Source organism: Papio anubis, chromosome 13, assembly GCF_008728515.1.
Source record: "Papio anubis isolate 15944 chromosome 13, Panubis1.0, whole genome shotgun sequence".
Lineage (NCBI taxonomy): Eukaryota > Metazoa > Chordata > Mammalia > Primates > Cercopithecidae > Papio > Papio anubis.
Window position 1 is genome coordinate 85,792,977 of NC_044988.1, and position 27,261 is coordinate 85,820,237.

The window sequence follows — 27,261 nt, forward strand, 5'->3', positions numbered from 1 at the left end:
ACCCCCACTGCAGCCCGCTTATTTTACAGATGGGAGCCCTAAAGCCCAGAAAGGGAAAGAGACTTACCCTGAGTCGTACAAGCAGAGCCAGGTCTTAAACTACGTCACTTCGTAATTCACACTTTCCACTCATCCTCCCTCGTGGGGCAACATGTCACCCCTGTACCTACCTTGGAGGATACAAAACGCATAGGAGGGCATTGACTGGGAACAGAGACAAATGATTCACAGCAGTTGAAATATAACGAGCACTTACTACGTGCCAGTCACTGGGATGAGCACTTTAGACTGATTGCTTCATTTAAGCCCCATGGCATCTGGCATTACTGCCCCATTTTACAGATGGGGAAGCTGGTGTAAACTGGTTTGCCCTGTCTTATACAACCAGATGTGGTGGAACTGACACTCTTGTTATTAAGTCAGCATGCCTCCAAATCTTAGCCATCTAGCTCCTGCACTTGCTGCCTGGGTTTTTCTTGCTCGGATGCTGCTACATTTCTTCCTGCTATTATTTTGTTTATTTTCGTGTCTTCTAAGGAGAAGAAACCTAATACTTCTCCCTCTTTCTTCCTGTTCTCTTCTTTTCCTTCATCCTACTAGGGTACAACAGCTTACAGTCAAGAGACATGGTTCTGACATTGGCAACCTCTGTGACTTGGGCACATTACCTCCCCTTTCTGGCTGCTGTCATTTCTAAAATGCACTGCTGGTGGGGTTGATTCTAAAATTCTCTTAGAGACAGTACAGTAGAGTGAGTAAGAACCTCATCTGACAATTACAGAGCTCAGTATGTGTGTTAGGCTTTAAATGCTTTATATAAATGGACTCATATGATCCTCATGATCACTCTCTCAGGTAGTAGACTCCATGCCCATTTACCAATCAGGGAACTTGAGGCATAGAGAAGTTAAAGAACGTCCCCAAATCTACCCAGCTGGGAAGTTGCCAAGCTTGCATTTGAATTCAGGCAGTTTGACTTACACCCAGGCTCTTAAAACTATGACACGAGCATCATTCGAAAACTCACTTCTTTGCTTTCTAACAGTCAGTTCCCAAGTCTGCAAAAATAATATAATTTCACTCTACTGTATTGTTCAAGTGATTTTTAAAGCACTGAGCATGTTATAGGTGTTTGATAATATTATTATATGCCTTCAGCTCTCTGTGGATCTGTGTAGCTAAAGCAGCAGGGGAGTTAGAGCTCAATATGCTCTTGTAAAAACAGATGCACAGGCACAGAGAGGCAAACTGTTTTACTGAGAGATATTCAGTCCTCTTATAAGAGATTTCACCTTAGCATGAAGAATTGTACATTTGGAGTCAAACATACTCAGTCAGTTCCCTGACAACACCCAGAAAAAGTACCCTCTGGTCTTCCCAGATTGCAGCTTCAATTATGCCAGATCTTCTCTGGTCAAACTAGACTCAGTCAGCAATAATCGACTACGAAGTTCTAAACCAGGTGGTAGGCAATTTCTGAATGCACTAGCATCTACTCTTAAAGAAGGATTTAAAAATCCAAAGAGGCTCCAGAAAGTCTGCTGTGCAGAGGGCACAGCAAGGGCACAGCAAGGGCAAAGATGTGGAGGTGGGAAAGCAAGAAAAGTTTGCAGGAGAAACAAAGCGATTCACTTGTCTAGAAGGAAGGATATGTACATAGCAAGAGATGGAGCCAGAAATGTCATCTGGATTCCACTGTAGAAGCCCTGAAGTGCCAACCTACCAGTATGCCTTGTTCTGAAGGCTAAGGTGTCTTAGCAAAAGGATGCTATATATATATATATATATTTTTTTTTTTTTTTTTTTTTTTTTTTTTGAGACTGAGTCTGGCTCTGTCGCCCAGGCTGGAGTGCGGTGGCCGGATCTCAGCTCACTGCAAGCTCTGCCTCCCGGGTTCACGCCATTCTCCTGCCTCAGCCTCCCGAGTAGCTGGGACTACAGGCGCCCGCCACTTCGCCCGGCTAGTTTTTTGTATTTTTTAGTAGAGACGGGGTTTCACCTTGTTAGCCAGGATGGTCTCGATCTCCTGACCTCGTGATCCGCTCGTCTCGGCCTCCCAAAGTGCTGGGATTACAGGCTTGAGCCACCGCGCCCGGCCTATGCTATATATTTTTAAAAGCAAATTTCGCAACACAAAGTACCAGATGAACTGGGCAGGAGAGAGATAAACCAATGGTAGCAAAACCAGTGCTTTATGCTCCCACCTTTCATTCATGGTGGGGCCTCCCCAGTGTGAAACTCCATGAGCAGACTCCGGCTACTTCTAATACATTCTCTGTTACAAACTAAGCTCTCCAGCCAGCCCTGGCCCAAGTAGTGCTGAGGTCTGCAGACCTTCAGGGGCTGGAAGCCAAATGCATCACAGGCCCAGGCCAAGGCTCCAGGAAATTGGGGTCAATTTCCTACTCCCCAGAGGGCCCAGGAGAATCATGGGGCCTAGAGCCTGGGGCTCTGAGAGGGAGAGTCTGGGTTCTTTGAAGCCACATGAAGCTGCGTAACTTTGCCATGAGCCCCTACAGAACCTCTGGGAGTGAACTCTGCAAGCCGCCTTGCAGCTGCATGCTCAAGATGGGCCACCCTTCTCCCAAGACCAGAGAGGTTTCCATTGCAATTGCACCCTCCTTCTGCCGGCACAGGAGAGGCCTGGAAAGGGGCCCCTTTCTCTTCCAATCCTGTATCTTTGCAGCTGTTTTCTCACATAGGGGAGCCTCAGCTTACATGAGTTCTTTTAAGGAGTTTATTCATTTTCTCATGCATTCATTCATAATTTATTCCCTCATTCATTCATTTCTTCATTTACTCACTTGTACATTTATTTCCTCATCCACGCATTCATTTATTTTCTTATTTCTTAAAGAAATACATTCTATCACTCTCCACCAATTCTTGTTATGAACAAACAAGAATTAAACAAACAATTCTTGAATGAACAAAAATGTCTATTAAGTGATGAATGAATGCACTGAGTGGCCTGGACCTGTTAGGCATTGTGGAAGACCCTGAGGATACAAGGTTGAATAGGACACCGGCCTGGGGCTTGAGGAGCTCATTGTCTTGTTGCAAAACCGATGATAAACAAATAGGTAATGTCTTGTCAGAGACATTTAGGTAGTGCCCCATGCAGAACTGAGGTGGCACGAGAGCAGGATGGGTTGTGCCAGATAAGGTGTTTGCAAGGTAGACAAGGCGGGTAGGTAGGAAACATAGCAGACGGAAGGAGCAGTGAGCATGAAAGCACAACATATGATGCCTTCACGAATGCAGGCAATTTAAACTGAAGTTCAAGGTTGGTGGTGGTGCTCTGGAGAGCAAGAAACTGGAGAATTAGGCAGAATTAAGGCTGGGAGGGTTCTGGAGCCAGCACAGGAGTTTGCATGGAAGCTGAAGGTCACAGGAAGCCATTGCATAAATTTTTGCATTGGTGGAGCACAGCCAGCTCCTCTGGCCTCATGTCAAGTTTCTCATCTTATTATAAGTCTGAAAGGGGTAGAGAATATATAGCTTGTTCTTAGATCCTTCAGAATGTGGGTCCCCTGCACAGAAACCACCTGTGATTCTCCATTTCTTTTTCGTAGAGTCTAAACTACTTACGTTGGCATTTAAGGCTCCACACTTTATCTGTGTTACCAGCTCATCTTCCCCTTCTTCATGCCTTGAGTCATACAATTAGAACCACACCAGGCCCTCCAACATGCACCATGTTTTTCATTGTTTGCACATGCCCTTCCATCTTCCAGGAGTGTCTTCTGTTCCTATTCTGCCTGTAATTCCATGCATCCTTGAAAATCCCTTTCCATATATCATTTCCTCTAAGTGGCCTTCCCTGATTGTCCCCTCATAACCAGTTACTCTTCCTTGTGTACTCACAGCACTGGTATAATATTTAATCTGCCTCACTGAGCACAGTCACAGTGACATGGCTGGTGGCTCACATGACTGCCATTCCCACTAGCCCGCAGAGGCGGGCACTGGCTGTCTTCACTTCTGCACCCCACAGAGCTGGGCACAGATTGGACACTAAGGAATCTTACTTGAATTAACTTTCTGAAATTCGGAAGTTGGAAGGGGACTTCAAGAAGGGATTATGTCTTCAAGCTGCATTTGCCTAATGCTTTGCAGAAGATCGAGAAACTGTAGTTCCCTGTTTTAAAGAATTGGGAGGAAAGCACAGATATAAATACCCCCATATCACCCTCTTCATGCCGTTATTGTTGGAATGGAATGGAATGGAATAGAATGGAATGGAATGAAAGAAAGAGAAGATCAGGAAAGGAAAAGAAATGTCTTGGCAGAAAAAGCTTCTCAACTAGACTCAGATTACTTAGTCAACATATGACAGAGCCCTGACATAGGATACTTTCTCACTATTTAAGAGGAAGCAAACTTTAGTGCTCCTCATTAACCCATGCACTTACTCTCTGTGTCAGTCAGGGAGCTGATGGGCTCCTACCCTCACAATTAAAAAAAAAAAACTCTCACACACAAATCAAAACTATAATTGCTCTGATTGAAATTTCTGAAAGACTACTAAGCTTGGACTGGCATTCTGGAAGATCTTGAGCAAGTTTCTTCCCGGTCTGAGTCCTCGGTTTTCCAATATATAAAATGGAAACTAACAATACCTCCTTTTCAGGGTGGTTGAGTTTCAACCATTGTTAAGAAATTGTTTTGGAAAACTTCAGAGCTCTGGAGAGATGAAAAATTGTTTTCTGTTTTATTCTGAATAGCTTATTCAATTGGGGCTGGTGTCTCTCTTGGTCCTGACTGTGTTTCTCTGTTGTTCAGGGACGTGGGAGCAACATCATTCATTGCCGGAAAGACGGCACCTGGAGTGGCTCCTTCCATGTCTGCCAGGAGATGCAAGGCCAGTGCTCGGTCCCAAACCAGCTCAACAGCAACCTCAAACTGCAGTGCCCTGATGGCTATGCCATAGGTATGGTGGGCCCAAGAGGGGAGCAATAGGAGGGGAAATTCCTTCCAGCAATTCAGGGCTAATGCCTAGGTGGGTCATTGAACACCCGGTCACATGAGTTCCTGCATAGGCACTATGGAAAGAGAGATGAATGAGTGTAGACCATGCCCTCCCAAAAAGAGAATCAGGGACAGGGATATGATGACCCAGTGGTGGGTGAGTGTAAACAGTTACACCAGAATACAGAAAAGCTGTCAGGTGCCTGCGGGGGGGACACAGAAGACTCCCAGAGGAAGGGATGCTTACGTGGGGATTTGAAAAAGCTTGTCGGGGAAGAAATGCTATTGCAGGCAGAAGAAACTCTGTGACTGAGGAGCAGGAGTTATGAAAGCACACATCACATTTAGGGAAGCAATAGTAGTCTAGTACAGCTGCTTTTATTATTAATTTTAAAATTTGCATCATACTAAACATTCATGAGTACCTGATATAGTTCAGGCCCTTCGTCAAGCACTTGAAAGGCATTATATCTTATTCTTGCAATAACCTTTAGTAGATGAGGGCATCAAAACTTGAGGGGATAATGGAACATGCTCCCAAATCCTGAGACCCATCCCATTCCAAAGCCTGACTTTTTCCCGTGGCATCTCAGCTGCATCCAAGATGAGCATAAACTGCATTTTCAAAATACTCTTTGTATGGTGACAGGCCAGCTCAAGAAATACACACAGTGAGGAGAGACAAGCTGGGAATGTATGCCAGGGATTTGCCTCGTTGAAACCAGGTATCTGGACGGATGCGTTAATCACAAGCACCACAGCTTTCCAGGGTACTCAGAGTGCAAGGAGTGTGACCTCATTTAAGGGCAGTGATGCTGACCTTTTGGGCTGATTCCCTAATTGACCATGATGAAAAGCCTAGGGAACTGAATGTCCTTTCTCCTGGCCAATATGATTTATGGAGCAATCGCCAGGGATGTCTGCTGTAGAAGGTTATCTGAATGTGCAGAGACCCAACATGATTTTCATCCAGCAAACAGAGAGTTATCACTGCGTGTCCAGAAGCAAGGCCTGTGGTTGGAGAGGGAAAGTTCATGGGGACTGTCCGTCCCTTTCTGAAGATGAAAACACATGCACTCAGATAGCAGAAGTTCTTCACCTTAACTTACAGTGGGAATCAGCACTCTTGCATTTAGCCCAAGACACTGGCTCCTGCATGGGTCAGAAAACACCAAAGCACATGATTGCTCTCACTGATGGTTTGGAAGGTACTTTAAGATCTTATACAGCCACCAATTCATCTTGTGTGTAAGTTCTTATACAGCATCTTGTAATGCTGACCAGGAGGGTTGCAGAGAGATGGGATCTTACAGGACCTGCTAATATAGGCATTCTAGAAGGTGGGGCAACACGTGTTGCCGTGGTGAGCAGCATGGGCTGCACCATCCCAAGGCCAACACTTTCTTTCTCCTTTCCATCATTCCTGATAGGTGTGCGTGGTCCTGATAGGTGTGTATGTCTGTGAGAGGGTCCCAACCTCCAGCTCAATCATAATATGCAAGTGAATATTCATTCATACTCTTAACTGGCATTGAGTGGCCCTGCGAGAAAAAGCCTAATTAAGTGACCTTTAGGGAAAAACTACAGAAACAAATTTACTGCATATCTATACCCACGGACACATTCAAATACATTCACATGTTCATACATAAACACATGCCACATGCTGAAATGTTTCATAACCAAACAGCCCCAAATACATACATCATATAGTAGGCTCATGCCTAACACCTACACATCAGCCAAATACCACACAAATGCATCACTCACACAAACACATACATACACAGGTAGCACATAAACCTATACATAGCACTCACATGCAGTACATACAAATCTCATACTTCAACAAACGCAAACACATTTTATGTCCCAAAACATGTCAAACACACAGAAAGATGAACAAAAGGCAAACAAATCTCACAGACGCATTTACACATTTTATTCACATGTCTCAACTGTATGCAAATGAGTACAATACCTGGCTCTCTTCTCTCCATCAGAACAGTGGAGAAAAAGGGGAAGGGGTGGGAGGGTGGTATTTACCTACTTAGTATTTTCATGGTCAAAGCAGAAAGGGGAAAAAATCTATGTGATATTGCAACCTGAATTAACTCCCCTTTCCTGTACCCCAAGTCCCCACGGCTGGCGCCCAGATGTCCATCTTATGAACGTGATAATCCAGGGCAGATGATGAGTGCGTAGGGACACTGGAGGAGAGCAGAGAGAAAAAGCCACACAGGGAGACAGGAAGGCTGAGGATGAGAGTGAGAAGCAAGGCAGGAGAGCAGTTGTTGCTCATCCACTCCTCAGCCCCAGCTGTATCCTCGCTTTCCTTCAAATGCCCCTGACTTCCACCTCCCAGGCTGAGCCCTTCCCTGGGGAGAATCCACTTTGCCAAGGAGAGGGATTTGATCACTGGCCTTATAAGCAGGGGTGAGATATGTGTCGGGCTTAGGGGCTGGAGGGCACCTTCTGGAGTCACCCAGACCAGCTCCCCCTGCGTGCCTCCCCCAGGCCACCTGGGGAGGCTTCTGTGGCAGTTATGAGCCCTCAGAAAGTTGCTGCTGCTGCCACCAGGGCTGCCACCCTCCCTGCGCCTCCCGGGAAGGAGACGAAGAGGCCTGGTGAGATCACCACTCTGCAAGGATGCCAATTACGGCTCATATATCACAACACAGCAGCCTGGTCCTAAAGCCCCAGAGCTGGCGTGGGGGAGGGGAGCCTAGGAGAGGGAGACGCAGAGGAAGAGAAATTAAGACACGACTGCTGCATTGGACAGCAAGTGTCTCCTGTTTTGACCACGAGTTTTTTTTTTTTTTTTTTTTAAATTTTATATGTTTTTCCTCTCTTGGGATAAGATAGCCTTTGTCTATTTCTCAGAGGCTGCATTTTTTTTTTCAAAAGAATTTTATTATCACAGCCTTGTCTCATCTTTGCTACCTAAAAACTCCTTTAGAACTGGTCTCACAATAAAGCATACCCCATAAGCAGTTCCTCTGACTGCTTAGGGATCTTTGCTCCTTATTCTCATCACTCATCGTTTCTTGTCTCTCTGGCCCCTCACCATCTCTCCTGCTTCGATGGCTGCCTCCTTCTCTCCTCTCTCTGTGTGGCTGCATTGTATCGATTGTGGGGCCTGGAATTAGAGATGTGGCTCTCTCCTCAACAGCTTTGTGCCCTGAGCTTTGTGCCTTTTGGCTCTCCAGCCTGTGAAACGGGTGTCATGACTGAAACAGGCTGGATTTGCAGGGAAATCAGGTAACATAGGAAAACCACTGGGTGGGGCCAGAAATTGCCCCTAGTCAGGCTCAGTGTCCCTGTGTTTGAAGTGAAGGGCTTCTACTCAGGAGGCCGAGGCGGGAGAATCGTTTGAACCCAGGAGGCGGAGGTTGCAGTGAGCCGAGATCGTACCACTGCACTCCAGCCTGGGTGACAGAGTGAGACTCTCATAATTTAAAAAAAAAAAGTAAAAATAAATACAAATTTAAAAAGTGAAGGGCTTTTAAACATGGTCCTGCCTCTGCCACTCCATCCTTGCTCTTTCTTTAGATTTGTGAGCCTCTTAGACTAGAAAGGATGATAAGATGGCAACAGGAAGGGCACTGCATAGATTGTATATATATACATATACATGTACATGTATACATGCCTCTATGTATATTGCATGTTTATGTGTGTATGTATATACGTATCTGTTTGTGCATGCCATGTTAGTCACTTAGCTTTTCGTGGACTCATTACCTGATTTATTTTTTACATCATACACACACACACACACACACACACACACACACACACATATTCTACGTATATATGTATATTTGGAAGGGGGCTTCTAAAATGGCTAATACATACATATGTGTATTTGGAAGGGGGGTCCTTTAAAATAGCTAATAGAATAGGATATTTAAAGAAAAGAGGTGACTTGCTTCTAGTGTTTGGAGGGTGGTTTTGATACTGACAGAGAAATGGCCTCCTTCAGGCCTAGTCGGATTCTGACCGGTTGTTTCTTTGCCCACATGAATAAATGCCTCTTTGGGGTACTGAGTACTTTCCATGGACTAGGCTTGATTTTTCAGATGACCGCAGGATGTGTGAGGTCAGGGTAGAGAATGAATGAGTTGAATTAGAGTCAACTTGCCAACCCACAGTCTGGAAGTCAACTGTCTTCACGCCAAAGTTCCTGGACCAAGGGCTTCTATGTAGTAGCCCTCTCTCTGTTAGTCATTTACCCCTTCTTTGACTCATTATCTGATTTTTTAAAAATTCCTTTATCCATTTAATTCATAATTTACTCATTCACTTATCCATTTATGTACTTACTTCCTCCTTTATAAGATACCTAAATGCATATTCATCTGTCAGTCATCATGCCATTCATTTATCCATTAATTCATTCATTTTCTGATCCATTGATGTATTTATTCATTCACTGTCTCTTACACTCATTTCACACATACTTATTGAGTGTCTATAATCTGCCATGCATAGTGCCAAGCTCTGGACATAGAATGGGGACCATAGGTAGTACTGGCCCTATAGAATTGTAGTCCAGCAGGGAAGAGAGCTATTGACATCACATTCACCAAGCAAACAGGAAATGGTCACATGACAATTCTGTCATGGGCACCTATGAGGGGCTTGGCCTGTCAGGAAACCATGGAGGTCTTCTCTGAGCAAGTGGCATGCGATTGAGGTCTGTGGGATCATTAAAAATGCACTTGTTAGAGTGGGAAGGGTCTTTAAGGCACAGGGAAGGGCAGGGATGAAATCCTGGGGAAAGAGAAGCTGGTATTGCATTTATGTGCTCATCATTCACTCAGCCAGTGCTCTGAGCTCTCCCTGGGTGTCAGACACCGGGTTAAACTCCGAGATGAATCAGGCACATCTAATGATGGAGTACTCTCACTCAGTTGTGAAAATCAGGGCAAACTTCTTAGAAGAATTGAACTGGCCCATGAATAATGGATAGAATTTGGTTATGGGAAGGCAGATTGGGGGACATTTCAGGATATGGGATGAACAAGAGAAGAAGGACAGAGGCTGAGAATTGTGGGACTCAGATGGAAAACCAAGTGTAGTTCAGTCCAGTTGAACCAACCAGAAAGTGAAGGTGGTCAGTGAGAGAGAAGATTGACTAGACTGCAGGAGGCACTGAGTGCCTAGCAAAGGGGGCTGTATTTTGTTCTGGATGTGGGGAGCCTTGGAAAGGTGTTTGAGCAGAGGAGGAGCTTGATCAAACTAGGGTCAGGGCCAATGAGGGTGGCAGCAGGAACCAGCCAGATGGGAGGCATGTGAATGGAGTCAGGGAGACCAGAGGTGGCCCTGCCTGGGGAGCCTTCTCCTTCCCACTGCCTTGAGGTTGGGTAGCTGAGTCCACTGGGGACCAGGAAGTGGCAGGGCCCACTCTGCAGGAGGACAGTTTGCAGCTGTCGAGGGTCTGGGGCCTGAGCCACTGCCTCATGCTGTGCTTCCCTCAGGGTCGGAGTGTGCCACCTCGTGCCTGGACCACAACAGCGAGTCCATCATCCTGCCAATGAACGTGACCGTGCGTGACATCCCCCACTGGCTGAACCCCACACGGGTGGAGGTGAGTGACCAGGGACATCTACCCACCTGCAGCTAAGGGGGAGGAAAATGATATTGTTAAGCACTTGCTATGTCCCGGGCCTGAGTTCATTCTTTCACATATATTATCTCACCTGCCCTGTGGGTGTGTGTTGGGGGGAGGTGGGGTAGAGTGGGGAGGAGACTTACAATCATTTCTCTAGTCTTTAATTATTTAATACTTTCTCTCTGTCAGGTCCTACGTGAAGGGCCTTTTATTTACTGTCCTACTAAATGCTGATATCAGCCTAGGAATAAACTGAGGCACCAATAACAGAGGTAGGGAGCATAGAGCCGGGTTTCAGACCTGAGTCTGTCTGGCTGGAAAGTCCATACTCATAAGGATGGTGTTGTGTGGCTTCTCTGGTGCCCTCCTATGTAGCCTTGCACTTTACATAGCCTAGGTTTCTGGTGTCTTTCTCCAAGCTTTACCTGTTTCAGGGAAAGCAATTAATAGGTGTCTAGCAGACTAGTAATATCGGTTGTTTGTGGAGAACCTGCCATGTTCATGTGTCCAGTGCTTAGCACGAAGACTGCATTTCAACCTCAGTACAGTTGTATGAAAGAGGGGTCATTGTTTGCATTTTCTAGTTGTGGACACTGAAATCTCAGAAGTGAGGTGATGGGCCCTGAACCAAGGCTTGAACCCAAACCTGAGTCTGAGCCCTGTGTGTTTCCCACAGTGCCAGGCCGGCATGCCCCCAGCCAGATGACTACAGAGGCCCCCACCTTGGGGCAGTGTCGGTTTGACTTTGAGATTGGCTGTTCCCACTTGCCTTTGTGTCACCCAATCAACTGGGGCCCCTGGAGCTGATGTAGGCCCTGCTTTTGTCCCCCAGGACATCACAGGTCCAGGCCTCATGTGTCACTCTGGGCACTGGCTCTTCACCCTGGAGAAACTGAAAGAAGGAGACTGGGGTTGGGGCACGGGTGAGGTTTAGCTCCATGTCTCTCCACCGTCTGCCTGGGGTGCTGAGAGGCCACGGAGCCAGGGAGCTGCCATCTGCCTGCCTGCTGCAGATCACGCTCTGGATAGCTGGGCAGAACCTGATACTGGGTGTACTGTTTCTCAAATGCGCTGAGGGCACAATTGCCAGGGCTTACTCAGCACTCTGGGCGTATAGACCTGGCCAGACCTCCTCCACTCTTCTGTGTGCCCCGGCATACTCCTCCCCTCCTTTTTGCTTCCTCTTTCTCTTCTGCTCTCTCTTTTCCTGTCTCCATCTTACTCTCTCTAATTTTTTTCCTGTCTCTGTTTTTCCACTCTGTTTTTCTCTCCTGCCTCTTCTGATATACCTTTCCCCTTGTTCTGTCTTCCTCCCTCCCACACTCTCCTTTCCATCATCCCCTCTGTTTCTCTCTCTCTCTGTCTCTGACTCTCTCCATATCCACAAGATAGCCCTGTTTCCCAAACCTCAAGCTCTGTCATCTGTTTCCTCCACCATTCCTGAACCAGAATTCCTGCACAGATTCCCCTGAATGCCCCATTGCGTCCTGATATGCTCACATACCCAGGCATGCAGGGAGCCCACATGTCAGAATCTCAAAGCAGCTAGAGATAATCAAGAACAGGCTCCTCATTGTACAGATAGGGAAACTGAGGCCTATAGAGGAAGGTGGCTGGTCTACACAGGCAGCACAACTGGAATGACAAGCTGGACTTGTGATTGGCAGTTCCTTCAATACTACCAGCTCTCCTTCCTTTTCCCACCCTAACTCCCACATACCCGAAAGCAGGTGAGTTTGACTCATACACAGAACAGACATAGGAGACCTCCCTCTCACCCCAGTATCAGAGATCTTCTTGGCCTGGCCCAGCCTCCCACTTAAGACCTTTTTCCTACCCCCTGGGCAAATTCCCACCCTTCCCTCTGTGAGCCCTGGGCACTAAAGAGTTCAGTTATAATTCACTGTGAAATAAATCCAGGGATTTGAAAGCCTGAAAGCTGCCCCCGCCCTCCCCACCATTGCCCACCCGCTGCCTGCCTGCCCCATCCCCCACCCAGTTCCCTGGTCTGCCTGCCTTTATTGATGCTGGCCTACCGAGAGAACCATAACGAGGTTCAGACCTCCACTGGTCTCTGGAGGCCTCATTATCCAGGAGGAAAAAAATGTGGTAGAAAAAGGGAGGAGGGCGAAGGGCAGAGATTGATGATTTCCAGGAATAAGGCAGAAAAGTTGGCCTCTGCTGCACCCTTGCCCCTTGTGCGGTGAGAGCTACAGAAATAGAGCTGCCGGTGCAGGCATTTCCAGGCCAGAGGAGGCCCTGGATAGCTCCTCTGCTTTCTGGGGGTCTGCCCGCGAGCACCAGTGCAATTTAGATAGCTGGGGGTGAGGCTCTGCTCCAGCTGCTGCCACTTTTATCCCCAGGGTAAGAGAGTGAGAGGCAAGAACTGGCATTTACAGGGCACTTGCTGTGATCGGGCACTGGGTCAGGCACTTCCAATCCTTTATTTCTACCCCCACCCCCTACCACACACGCATAACCACACACATATGTCCCTATCAGGTGGGTATTAGTCTCTTCCTGCTTCCAATGGAAGTAATGGAATCTCAGAGGTGGAAGCTACTTGCATAAGAGAAGTTGAAGAGAGACCCAGGCCAGTCTGATAGTTTACTTCAGCTATCCCTGCAGCGTTTATGAAATGTAGAGTAATAAAGGCAATACATTTACTGATGGCTTACCAGGGATGTGCTGGCAAATAGTTAACAGCTGGCTCTCCACAAACATTAAACTCTGATTTGTAGCATTTCCCAACTTCTGCGATACAAATATTCCTACCGTGGCGGATTTCAAGGTTTGCAGGTTGCTGTCACTGAGCACAAAGTTGGGAAGATCCAGGCACAGTTGGCTCTTGCGAGCCTATGCAAGCCAGCTGTGGTCCACCACTGACGCTTAGTCAACACAGACTCTATTTTAAGTCCTTTACATATACTGACATGAATGAAGAGAATGAGGACTACTTAGATGAGTGGTATGTCAACATTGAGATCACAGGTCATGATGAGGACACCAGGACAGTGAGCTTTGTGAAGGCAGAACCATGGTCATATTAGTTACCATAGTACCTCCCTCAGTGCCTAGCACACAGCAGGTACTTGCTAAATATTTATGATTGCTGAGTCAGGTGACCAAAGTTTTAGTGTAAGCTCTGGCGCCTTCCTGCTGTATGTCCTGGGGCAAATCCTGTCACTTCTCTAGGCCACAGTTTACCTAGTTGTGAAGTGAGAGCTAGGCTTCACTCAGAAGTCACAAACTGAAATGCCACCTGAACCAGGCAGGTGGAGAAATGAGTGAAGCAGGCCAAACATACTCTTTTGTACATTAAATACTGAGGCAGCCGGGCACGGTGGCTCATGCCTGTAATCCAAGCACTTTGGGAGGCCAAGGCAGGTGGATCATCTGAGATCAGGAGTTCGAGACCAGCCTGGCCAACATGGTGAAACCCCATGTCTACTAAAAATACAAAAATTAGTCAAGCATGGTGGCGCACGCCTGTAATCCCAGCTACTCAGGAAGCTAAGACAGGAGAATCGCTTGAACCTGGGAGGTGGAGGTTGCAGTGAGTCGAGATTGTGCTACTGTGTTCTTGCCTGAGCAACAAAGTGAGACTCCATCTCCGAAAATAATAATAATAATTAAAAATAAACACTGAGGTATATTAGTAGTAGTATTTACTATAAATATTTTGGAAAGAAAGACTTGCAGAAAAATATAACACCCATACACATACTACCCAACTTAAGAAATAAAAACTTTACAGATACTGTTGAAGTTCTTTTCTATTTTTCTTTTTTTCAATTTTTTAATTTTTTTTTTTTTTTAGTGGAGATGAGGTCTCACTATGTTGCCCAGGCTTATTTTGAACTCCTGTCCTCAAGTGAGCCTTCTGTCTCGGCCTCCCTCTTTTCTTTTTTATTGAGCTATAACTTACTTCCTTATTGTAAGTGTAAGGCATTATACATTGTTTTGTCTGTGTACACTCATGAAACCACTACTCATATTAGGATGTGGACCTGTCCAAATCTTCAGGGAGTCCTCCCTCCCCATGCCAGGCAATTTCTCCAGCACCAAGGTAACCGCTGTTTTGTTCTCTATCACTATGGATTGGTTTTGCTAAATTATAAATTTATTTGTAGACTTGGTCCCTATCTCTAAGAATTGGTTTTGCTTATTTGTAAACTTCATATAATTGGAAATCATGAGCCATTTTCATAAGTGTATTTTCAATTTCTATAAAGAGAAACACAATGTACCTCCTTTTTTGTGTCCTAAGCCTTCTTTTTCTCAGTCCCCTTCCCTGTACACGCACTTTTGAAAGTGATTAGAGGTACAGAAAAGTCTTCCTCTAATCTAATAAACAAAATGATACAAACTCAATAAGAGGTTGAAATGCCCCTCAGGTTCAATGCTGGAGAGACTGCAGGGAATGGTGGGGACTATGGCAAACTATGGAAAACACGGTTGTTGTTTTTCTGCTTCCAAATGGGGACAGCATTAGCCAAGTGCAGCAATGTGGAAATGTGGGCCTCCTGTGGCCAAATTTTTCATTTTTTCTTGGGTACAAGAAACCTGGCGTTTTTAAAATTTGAAATATCTTTCTTTTTTAAAAATTTTGGCAACTAATTTTGACTTTTTTAAAACACTTGTATGCCAAACCAAACATTTCTGTGGTTTGTGTAGCCTAGAAGCTGTTGGCTTGCAACCTTTGGATGAGACAGACTATTCCAGTCTGGAGATCTAGAATTCTGGGGTGGCAGCCTGTCTCCCATCAGTTCCTAAGAAATAGATCCAATTTGCTCACACATCATCCCTTGCCCAGGGATGCTGAGAGTGTTTCACAATAGAAAGTGCATCTCCCTATCCTCAGAACCTTATAATTCCTTTAGGTGCTGAGACCTTGGCTTTTATAATAGCTTCTGAAAAAAAAAATGGGAGGAGGAAAGAGAGGGAGGGAATGACTTCAGGAAAGGAGAGATAAATTGCCATTTATTGACTATGTCTAATATGTAGACATGGTTTGCTAGGCAATTCTATATACGCCACTTCATTTTGTCTCCATCACCCCCGAGTGAGGTAAGGATTATGACGTTACAGATGAAGAAGCTAAGGCTCAAAGAGGTTGTCATTGCCCAGTTCACATAATGAATGTGGCAGAATTAGCTAGCTAATTGCACGGCATTCCAGCCTGCAAGGGCAACCCTCATACATGTCTTTCAAAAATGTGCAACACATGCTGACACAGAATGCAAAATTCATTTGTGAAAAGAAGGTAGCTTTGTGGAAAACCCTGCCGAGTGTCTAAAGGTCAGAGGCCGAATGGTTCTGAGTGACTGTTAAATCCAGTCTAACTGACATAGAGATGGAGAACTAAGTGCACTGGAGGGGAAGCCCATGGTCAAAGAGATGCAGCCAGAATCTACTGATTTTTTTTTATTCATTTATGGACACGCTCATACATTCGTTTATTTGATTGTTCATTTGTTCATTTACTTATTCAATAAACATTGAGTATGCACTTCCAAGTGGCAGATACTCTTCAAACACTAGGAATACGAAGTGGGAAAAGCCTAGGCTTTTAAAAAGCTCTCCTTGGAAAGAAGCTAGAAACTCGGTGGCTGATAACAAAAAGCAAATAATTAATAATAATAATAATAATAATAATAATAACAACTGATATGATTTGCTCATAGCAGGTCCCAGAAATCAAGGGAAAAAGCTAAGGGGAAAAGGGCTCATCTTAGAAGACATCCAGGAGAAGTGTCAGATCTGGGCTTCTGGATGAGGGGGCTCTCTTAGATGCCTTGTCACATGTCTTTGGCTCTGCTTGGGGCCTGTCTTCTTGGACCTTCATCTTTTAGATGCTCTACCCCCTCCAACATTTGTCTCAAAGGGCCTCTCCACCTTTCTGAACTTTGGTCTTCCCATCGGTCAAAAAAGTAAGCTATTTTATACTTACAGCTTCAGGGGATGGTATACTTTGAAGGAGATTATGGTGTTCAAAGCCTAGACCTTAAAACCAGATAAATGTGGGTTTAATTGCTGACTGTCACTACCTATGTGTACGATTTGGGGCAGGTCATTTAACTTCTCTGTGCCCCAGTTTCCTCTTGTGTAAACCAGAGTCAAAAATAGTACCTATCTCATAGTTATGGTGAGAATTACATGAGATGAAAGCTCCGAGCCCAGGGCTTAGAGCATAATATTTATTAAATAGAGAATTTTGTGCTGATGAGGATGAGGATACTGGTGGTGATGATGGTATTGATGTTGGTGGAGGTGGTGATGTTAGTGATGGTGTTTTCATGCTGCTGCTGATGGCGGTGGTAGTGGTGCTGCTGTGATGATGATGGTAAAAAGAAGATGGTGCAGATGATGGTGGTAGTGTTGGTGGTGCTTTTGATGATGATGGTGGTGGTGGTGGTGATGATGATGGTGGTGCCAGTGGTGTTGATGATGATGACAATGATGATGATGGTAATTGCAGCCAGGAAGAAAAGATAGTCTGTTCTTCCTACCACCAAGGCAGGAAATGAAAGCCCTCTTACAAAACCTTATCTGAAAAAGCTGTGACTGGGCTAGATGTCTCACTGGAATCAAGAGGAAAAAGGCTGACATTTGAGGGGCCCTATCTGGGATCTCCCAACTTCTCCTCTAAACAGCCTAGCCATTCCTTCAGCTCCCACTGCCTGTCCCCTTTCCCAGTTCTAGCACACAGAGGGGCCCTGTAGTGAGACAGGTGGGGCGTGCAGCCCTGAGTAATAGTGGAAAATCCAAAAGCCTTGGAAAGATAAATAGGCTTATGCAGATAGTATAAAAGTCCTTTTTCCAAACTCACGTCAGGTAAACCTCAACTGACAGAAACTTGTACAACCACACCAAGACACTCCTACAGATGGATTAAATTAGCCCTCAGATAAACAGGGGAAGGCATGGGCATCAAATCCCTAGTGAATTCTAACTCTGCTGTTTTCTACTTCTTGAACCTTTACCAAATGCCCTCCAACATCTATGGATTTTGACTGGGAACAGACTCTCATACTGAGAGATGAAAATCTGGTTAAGAGAATGAAAGGAGATGATCCTCTTCACCCAGCCCCATGGCTGGGAGGCAGAAGGGGAAGAACATAGCTTAACTGGAAGAAAGGAATACTGAAACAACCCAGATTCCCTCATTTGTATTTGTATCACATTCCTTCATGTATTTCTTCACTGTGCTCCATGCTTCACCCTGGAAGGATACAGAAATGTCTACAACTCAGGACCTGCCCTCAAGAAACTTACACAATTGGTACTAGGTTTACCATTTTCACATCATTTATATGAATGCACCATCTCAACAAGTCTATGACATTTTCAGTACCCATCTTATGGATGAGAGAACCAAATCTCATAGTGGAAATTTACAAAGCAATTCCAAATCAGAATTGCAACCACATCTGTCCTATATCATGTCCCATGACTTTTCCCCATACCAGTTTATGCGTGTATTGGGGACACGTAGACAATTTCAACAGAAGTAATAAGAGACAAGATAGTAGATTTCACATTGCAAGACTGATTGGAAGATCATCAGGTTAAGCTCTTTCTCCAAGGTCTTTGATTTACTTGGAGGATGAGAGTGGCTACATTTAGCCTATACTAAACTGGTCCTCTAAACTAGACTTGTTTAGAGGACAAGTCTAGTGCTTGACCTTAGATGATCTTCTGATGCTCTAGAAGACAGGAAGACAAGTAAATAAATTATTGTCCATTGGTAAGATCATCTCTCTTTTGAGAAGAATCTGTTCCTTTATAAAATAAATATTTATTTAGCATCCCCTGTGTGCCAGGCATTGCTGAAGGCATGGCATATCTAATGTGAACCTGACATGCTATGGAGCAGAGAAGAAAGGCACCCAATCCAGTCTTAGGGTCACCTGATTCCCTTTGTCACAACCTCGCCAAGAAACCTAATTACAATTTGGCTCCCATATAGGTCTGCCCTCAGGGAGAGAATAGGCTGTTTACATGGATTTTCCACATTCTGGCCCATGTGACTATTCATTTTTTAATTAAAATTAATCAACTGGCCTCTCAGTCAGTCAGACAAGCTCTGATCATGTGGACTTCCATGGCTGTTTGTTCACAGTTGCCTCTCAATACACATCTAAGCATGTACCATTTTATTTCATTTCATTTTATTCTTTAAAGAAATAATTGTAATCTGGCATGAAAACTGGGGCATCTATGGAGAATAGAAAAGGGAGCTTCTAGGATTTTTTTTTTTTTTTTTACGGAGTCTTGCTCTGTCACCAGGCTGGAGTGCAGTGGCTCAATCTCAGCTCACTGCAACCTCCGCCTCCCAGGTTCAAGCGATTCTCCTGCCTCAATCCCCCAAGTAGCTGGGACTACAGGCACATGCCACCACACCCAACTAATTTTTGTATTTTTAGTAGAGTTGGGGTTTCACCATGTTGGCCAGGATGGTCTCGATTTCTTGACCTCGTGATCCGCCCGCCTCGGCCTCCCAAAGTGTTGGGATTACAGGTGTGAGCCACTGCACCTGGCCAAGCTTCTAGAATTTTTATGGTAGCTGTATCCCTGATACTATGTTATCTTTCTAGTCTTATTTAGCTTTCTCCTTTCACCCACTTTAAAAAATATCATCATGTTGGATTTTATGTTATGAGCTTTATTAAATCATTTCTGAAACAATTGGTTATTTTCAAACCCTGGTTTCCCTACCTAACAGCTATGGAGCATGGGGAATTTACTCTCTTATGACATAAGATTAATGCCCACCTCACAGCATCATGGCAAGAAATAATAAGATAATGCATACAGTAATTAGCACAACAAATATACTCAATATATTTTAGTAGTCATTATCATCATCATCATTATTTTTAAAGAGGAGGCTATAAATAAGTGCCTATAAGCTCTGCCTGACGGGGCTAGGAAAAGTGCCAAAGAAGACATCAGTTTTGAGCAGACATTGAAAAGATTCTCAAAGTGACGAAATGGGGAAGGGCATTCAGGGAAGGGGAAGAGCAAGAACGAATTCACCGTGGGCAACCTCAGGGAACTGAAGGCAGATCTGTATGACATGGCAGCAGGTGACAGCAGGAGGGGTTCTCTGCCTTTCCAGGGTTTTGAACTATAGGTTGGTTCATAATAGCCCATTTACTCTCAGACTGCAGTGTGCATTGGAGTCATCTGACAGGCTTGCTAAAATGCAGAGTCTCAGGGCCTGGCCTCAGAAAATCCAATTCATTAAATCCAAAGCAGGTCTGAGGAATCTGCCGGTAATTTAACACACTCCCACGGCAATGCTGATGAAAGTGGTCTTCAGCTCATGCTTTAAGAAATGCTTCTCCACACTTTTCTCCCATCCTCCTGCTGTAGCCACACACATGTATGCACACAAACACATGCAAACACACACATGCGCGTGCGCGTGCACACACACACACACACCCCTCCTCCCCCAACCTTATCCCAACTCCATGAATGGGTTGAACATTAGTCAATAATTTTCTGAAGGGCCTTTCTGATTGTTTCTCCACCCCCAAGTTCTGCTTGTCCTCAACCCTTGTTCCTGCCAGGGAAATACAGAACCATGACACATACGGTGAACACAAATATTATTTTAATCTTATGGCTCCTGTTATTGCAAGTACCCAGGCAAGTTCTCCATGTAAAAGCCAGGGTGAGGTCAGGACTTGGAAGGTCCCAGAAGAGGTGGGGTGGTTGAATGTGATGCCAACACGGAGGTGGGTCCCTCCCAATCCCAAGCCCATCTGACCTCTCTCTCCCTCTTCCCACAGAGAGTTGTCTGCACTGCTGGTCTCAAGTGGTATCCTCACCCTGCTCTGATTCACTGCGTCAAAGGCTGTGAGGTGAGTCACCAGGAAGGCACTCCTCGGTTCCCTGGAAATAATCCTGCTGTTGTTATTGTTATTGTTATATTAATGTTGGCTATCCTTTGCCATACCTACTGAGTGTTGAAAATATACATTTAGCAGACTTCTTGGACAGGGATTAGCAGCCTCATTTTACAGATGATGGAATTGAGGCACAGAGATATAAAGAAGCATATTAAAAAGCATAGGGAATGGAGTTGGGTTCCAGGCCAGGCTTTTGTGGCTCCAGAGCCTGTGGTCTACAAAATATGGAATCTGTAAGAAAGGAAGGGCAGGAGGCTATAATGATTTACTGTCTAGAATATGCTAATGTTGGAAATTTACCAACATTGTTACATTTAACCTTTGCAGAGTCATGTGAGGTGGTTTTCTTTTTAATTTCCATGTTACTGATGACCTTTACTTGCAGACCTATTCCTTCTGCCCACATCTTAGTCATTTACTCATGCCTCAACCCTAGAAGGAATATGAATGCCTTACACCTAACCATTGAGCTGAAGTGGAAGAGCCTTTATAACCCTTAAATTCTATGACTTCACAGTTGAGCCATTCCTTAGAGCTTGGAATTATAGAGATCTGGCTCGGTGTCTCAGTGACAAGCTTGGGAGGACTCAAGAAGCATGGTTCTTGGGACATCAGCTGTGTCCTGAAGGGAGGGCTGTCCACGGAACTCAAAGACATTTCTGCACATTACTCTGCCCCTTGTGGCTCTTCCCAGCTGGCAGTGAAAAAACGGTCCCAAATCCCTTCCAGGTGGATGGCCGAATCTCTGTGGTTCATCCAGAGCCCACTGAGGAAAACGCAGGTGAAAAGGATCAGACCATGCCCTAGAAAAATTTGTATTTGATGAAAGTATTAGAACGCCAGAACCAGAAAGACTCTTTTACTAATCTCAACTAACCTTTTATTTTTAAAATGGGTAAACGGAGACCCAGGCAGTGGCTGGATCTAAAATTTGATGGAATGCCAAAACTGGGAAGGCTCTTAATTTGATCTAGCTCTATTTTCTTGGTGTATAGAGTAGAAACCAAGGGCCAGAGAGGGGATGGAATGTCCAAGTTTGCACAGCATGATAACCACAAAGACAAAACATGGGCCCAGCTCTTCTAACGTCCAGGCTGGTGCTTTTTCTCCTGCTGCCTGCCTATGATCCATTCCCTAATCTGTGTCACAAGACAGTCCCTAGGTCATACATTTTTTTCTCTGCATTGTCGAGGGATTTCCTGAGGGCACTTGACACTGTACTTGACTTTAGGAACCCCATTCTCCCAGGCTTCAATTAGGAATGGCAAAATCAAAGCCAAGGCCCTGTGGCTGTTGCTTACTTCTATTTCTTTGGGTCAGTCCAGCATTGTGGGAAAAGAAAGCTTGAGTTACCTGGGCACTCATTCTGCTGAGTCAGTGGTCTGGGCAACCAGTGTGACAGCGGAATTCAATCCTTCCTTGGACTCAGCAGTGAGACCCAAGAGACCCTCACCTGTCAGACTCTGAGCCCTGTCAGTGATGTTTATCGCCTTTGCCCTTGCAGGTGCCCCTCATCTCCTTTCCTCTTTAGCTTTGTTCTAACAGTGTCTTGTCTGGAGCTGAAAATTATGCTTAGAAGACATACAAACTCTGGGACTATCAACCTCGAGTATCCAGAGGTATCCAAGATAAAGAAAGGGTTTGGGGACCCTTGAGCCCCTGTTTTCTGTACCATGCTGGGTCCAAAGTGATCATTCACTCACTTGTTCATCAAAGCTTCACTGAGAACCTCTTATATGCCAGATACTGTTCCAGTTCTGGGAATATATTGGTGTTAGTCCAGTGAAAATAGTATTATGCTCTCCTTGAGTCATCTGTGATATCTTATTGCCTGTCATCCATCCATCCATCCATCCATCCATCCATCCATCCATCCATCCATCGTTTTAATAAATAACCATTTGTGGAATCTATATTTGATAAAGTTTTGCACAAATACCAGACATTTTGCTAGCAATCTAGGATACATAAATGGATGATGCTCACATTATAGTGAAGGATATAGACAATTAAAGAGATAATTTTAAAATTCTGAAGAGCTATCACAAAATCAAATACAAGAGGCTATGGCAGCACAGAGCATCCTGAGGCTATTAGGGGTGGCATTTTGGAGAGGTATCATTTGAGCTAGATCTTGAAGGATGGTTTCTTTGTTTTCTGAATGCGTTACTAGTAGAAGTAGCAACATGAGATACACCAGAGACAGGAGAAATCTCTAAGTACCAGAGCTTTTCTCATGTTGTTCCCTGTCTCTAGAAATTCTCTCTTCTCCACCCCCATCTAATTAACTCCTACTCATCTTTATGATCTCAGCTGAAGCGTCATTTCCTCAGGGATACCTTCACTGAGTTCCCTGTCTAGATCAAATCTTTCTACTCTTTAATAGCATCACGCACCTCTTCTCCATAGCTCTTATTAGAGTTGAAATTGGTTAATTAGATGTGTGATTATGTGATTAAAGTCTGTCTCTTCACCAAAGTATAAGGTCTGGAGGGGTAGGAACTATATCTATGTCGATTCACTATTGCATCCCTTTCCTTAGCATAATGTGTAACCCATAGTAGGAATTAAATACATAGGATTGAATAAAGATAAATGGATGGATGGATGGATGGATAGGTGAATGAAAGGGTATGGTTGCAGGAAAGAACATATAGGGTAGAGTAACTAGTGATGGGACTGGAGAATGTTTTTCAGGGCTCAAATAAAAAAGTACCACCTTCATTTAATTTTTCTCTTTTTCCCTGGCTACTTCTTTACCAAGCCAGTTCGTTTAATTCTAAGGAAGGGACAATTAGTCTCCATCATTATTCTGTTCATTTATTACATAAAAAAGAACATAGCCCACAGGCAGATCTCCCGAGGCAGGAAGGAAAAGAAAGGGTTTATCTTTCATTGTTTGTACCCCGCTGTTCTAATGTGAATGTGATGTGTTCATTCTGGTGGTCACACAGCAGAGTCACATCTGAACTCACAGCCATGTGCATGCATACCCACATACCTGAGCTCAGGTCTTCCTTGCTCTTAGAGCTCTGTCTAGCTGTGATCTTTTTAGGACTCTAATAGTGGAGTGAGGAAATGAAATCTGGCATCATGAGTTCAGGGTGCAAAGGTTCAGCTTCCTAACATATTTGCATATATTTTATTATAAATTATGTTTTTAATTACTACTGAAAAATTTGGAACACAGAGGCAAAAGCCAGGAATGCCACCTGGGATGGAGCTTGGTTCTTTCTGGAGCAGTGAAGATGGGAAAGGGAGATCACTGGATCACAGAAGGCATGCTCGGATGCAAAGGTGTTAAACCAATGACGTCTCTTTCCCATGAATGAGTTACTGAGCTTTAGAGACCCCAACCAGCACTTTAATCAGAGTGGTTTCACTTTCATCTGCTTTCTATATTGAAATGTCACACAATATTGCATTTGATGGTGAGGAGGGGGTAGGTTCACTATTTTGAGAAATTATTGGACTAATCTGGCCTCTTTATTTCATTAGTGGGAGTCCTGAGGCCTAGAGGAGATAAAGCTACTTAACCAAAACCACGAAGTAACCACTCCATTGGCTGAGGTTGGGAGGACTAGAACCCAGGTTTTCTCAATCCCTGCCAACTGCCCTTGACACTATGCCAGTACAGTTACATCCCACTGCAGAAACATTACTAAGAGCCAAAGTTGTGTGCAGCCTTAAATGAGGTGACTGGGAGGCAAAGACAAACTAGGCATTGCCCATGTCCATGAAGAGCTCACAGTCTTGCACCAGCTACAGAAACATAAACAGACCACAGAATACAATGTGCTAGCGGTTGGGATTAGGAAATACAAGTGACTGGGGAATCCAAGAGACTCTTGGACTTTCCCCTAAAAAGACTCTGGGTTCAGATAAATAAAGGCTTGACTCTATTATCTTTTCTTCATCTTGGGTGTGTCCCGGGGTGGAAAAACACATAGAAGAAAAGAAATAAATCAGCATATGCTAGAACAGCCGAGAATGATGAAGTAAAAAACCATAGAGCCAACTTAGATTTAAATCACTTACTCTGACTGTGCCAGTGTGATTTTGGGCAAGTCCCTGTCTTTGAGTCTCCACATCTTCATCTGTAGAGTGAGAAAAACAATACCTACCTCACTTATTGTTTGGAGAGCAAAAGAAGAAAACAAACATGTAAAACATGTGACATCAAGTATATCTGCTCTCCTTGTGAGAGGGAGCCCACCATCACACACAGACCATGATGCCAAATTTCTATGAGTTCTTACATTTTATCTTTTGTTTTTTAATACTTCTTGGGGCAGTTTACAATCAGCTTCCTAACATATTTGCATATATTTTATTATAAATTATGTTTTTAATTACTACTGAAAAAAGTGGGAGAAGGAGGCTTACGTTTCCTGGTCATGTCTTTGAGTAACATGAGCCCTCTTTCAGGAAGATGTAAGTCATTTAACTTGTGGTTTTGCATACCCAAGCACACAAGAGTATGTACCTCAGCATAACTGTACTCTAGTTGGAAAAAACTGGGTAAGAGTCTTTATGAATGGTACAAAGAAAGATAAGAGTCTTTATGAATGGTAGAGGTGATAACTTATCCAAGGGGGTGTTGGGGATGTGAAGCCTGGCCAGCTAATCGTGGAGGGCTGTGAAAAGATGACAGACACCCGAAGGACTGCAGACGTCAGCTCCCACTCACTCCAGGATGCTAACAAGGCCTCATTTCCTGCTTCTCTCTCACTTTCCAGCCCTTCATGGGAGATAATTACTGTGATGCCATCAACAACCGAGCCTTTTGCAACTATGACGGCGGGGATTGCTGCACCTCCACAGTGAAGACCAAAAAGGTAGGCCAGGGTGCAGTCCTCGACAGCTGCCTCCTGCCCGCTTCTCCAGCTTGTGGGGCCAGGATCACTCCTACATGGCTGGACAACCCTTGTCCTAACTGTGCCAGCACTGTCCACAAGCTTTATTTCATTTTATTTTTTTATTCTTTTGGTCAGTAGTTGAACTAATATCATGGGCTAGGCCCTGGCTGATTTTTACAGATGTGGTTCTCAAAGCTTAGAATCAGGTACAGAAGCAGATAATAAAACTGCAATACATACTTTCAGAAAGGAAGGATGAAGTGCTTGGGGGGCTAGGCAAGAGGTCAGAGAAGGCGCTGCAGAGCAAGAGGCATCTGCACTGAAACTTGAGGGATAAGAGGAAGGGGTGAGGAGGTGTTCAAAAGAATGGTGTCTGGAGCAGGACACTGGCATGTAAAATCCCAGAGAGAACATACATTTTTAGGGGGTAGGGCTGAAGTCTAGGAGAGAGAAAATAGTACATCCCTAATGAGGTCATTTACAGTCTTATGAGCATTTAATTATCTCTTATTTGTCATACCTGTAGAATTAGGGAAAGATGGTCATGGTCATGGTTTTTTTTCTTTATATTATTTTTTTCTTTATTCTTTAATCACCCAGGAGTGATTCAAGTGTTTATAGTAAACCAAAGAAAAAACATTTGATAGATGCATGTTAACCCCTCACAGAAAAGTGGCCACCTCCATTTTTCTCTGACTGCCACTGAGACCAGAGTGAGGAGCCCCAGCCAAGAGTTGGGAGCGAGGCGGTAACCCAGCCAGCCTGGACTGAGAAGCGTTCTTGTGATGAATGAGTTAATGGAAAACTATTTCTATTTTTATATTCCTCTGCAATCTGAGCTGAAAGATCATTTCATCTGTGTCATTTTAAAGAAGGGGGAACTGAGTTTCTGAGACAGGAAAAGCAAAGAATCATAGTCAGTCATGCCTAAAGAGCCCTCTATGACTATCTTGGCCCAAACGTTTCATTTTATTAATAGGGGCACTGAGGCCCATAAAAGACGAATGATTTGTCCCAGGTGACAAAGTGAGTGATAGAAAGAGTGAGGTTCCTGGATTCCAATCCCAGTCCCTTTATTTTGCAACATCCTTAGGAGAGTTGGTTTCTTCAAGAAAGAAGCTCTGACCCAAAATACAGGAACAAATAGGACAAGACCCAAGGAACACATTCTAATCGAATGGCTGTTACTGAATCTTTTGGTTGAGGAATAAAGATTCTGGGATTGTCCAGGATCAGTCAGTCCCATGTGGGCAACACTTTTCAGATGCCTACCCTTCTTTGGTTTCGGTTTGGTTTTGATTTTTGATAGGACACTGAAGGTGTACAATTTTTGCTTAAGTAGGGGACAATAAAATTCATTTTCTGTTAAGGAATTTTATCATTTTTTTCTAATTATGAAATAATGCATATTGGAAAATCCAGAAAGAAGAAAACAAAAGAATTCACTTATTATCTTAAAACCCAAAGAAAACCACTGCTTTTTATTTTGGTGTATTTTATTCTGTGTATTTTGTTAAGTGTGAGGGTATTTTTGTCTATGTATATATCACTGCCTTTCTAGCTTGCAATCTTGTTTTGCTTAGTTATGTTTACTTAGCATAGGAAATCTTAGACATAAGAATTATTTGCACTGAGCACAGTGGCTCATGCTTGTAATTCCAGCACTTTGGGAGACCAAGATGGGCGAATCACTTGGGACCAGGAGTTGGAGACCAGCCAGAGCAACACAGGCAGACCCTTGTCTCTACACATAATAATAATAATAATAATAATAATAATAATGTAGCTAGGTATGGAGGCACATGTCTGTAGTCCCAGCTACTTGGGAGACTGAAGCAGGAGAACCACTTGAACTCAGAGATGTCAAGGCTGCAGTGAGCCGTGATCATAC

General features: G+C 44.3%; 1 protein-coding gene across 2 annotated transcripts in view; it reads left to right on the plus strand.

The window, feature by feature from the left end:
- The window catches only part of PAPPA (pappalysin 1), a 247,697-nt gene that overhangs the window by 204,560 nt on the left and 15,876 nt on the right, over window positions 1-27,261 (plus strand). For both annotated transcript variants that reach the window (XM_003911313.5, XM_021927804.2), the window contains exons 18-21: window positions 4,786-4,933; window positions 10,455-10,564; window positions 20,392-20,463; window positions 25,251-25,349. In XM_003911313.5, the coding sequence (XP_003911362.2) occupies window positions 4,786-4,933; window positions 10,455-10,564; window positions 20,392-20,463; window positions 25,251-25,349 (429 nt within the window). The remainder of the gene's footprint in view (window positions 1-4,785; window positions 4,934-10,454; window positions 10,565-20,391; window positions 20,464-25,250; window positions 25,350-27,261) is intronic.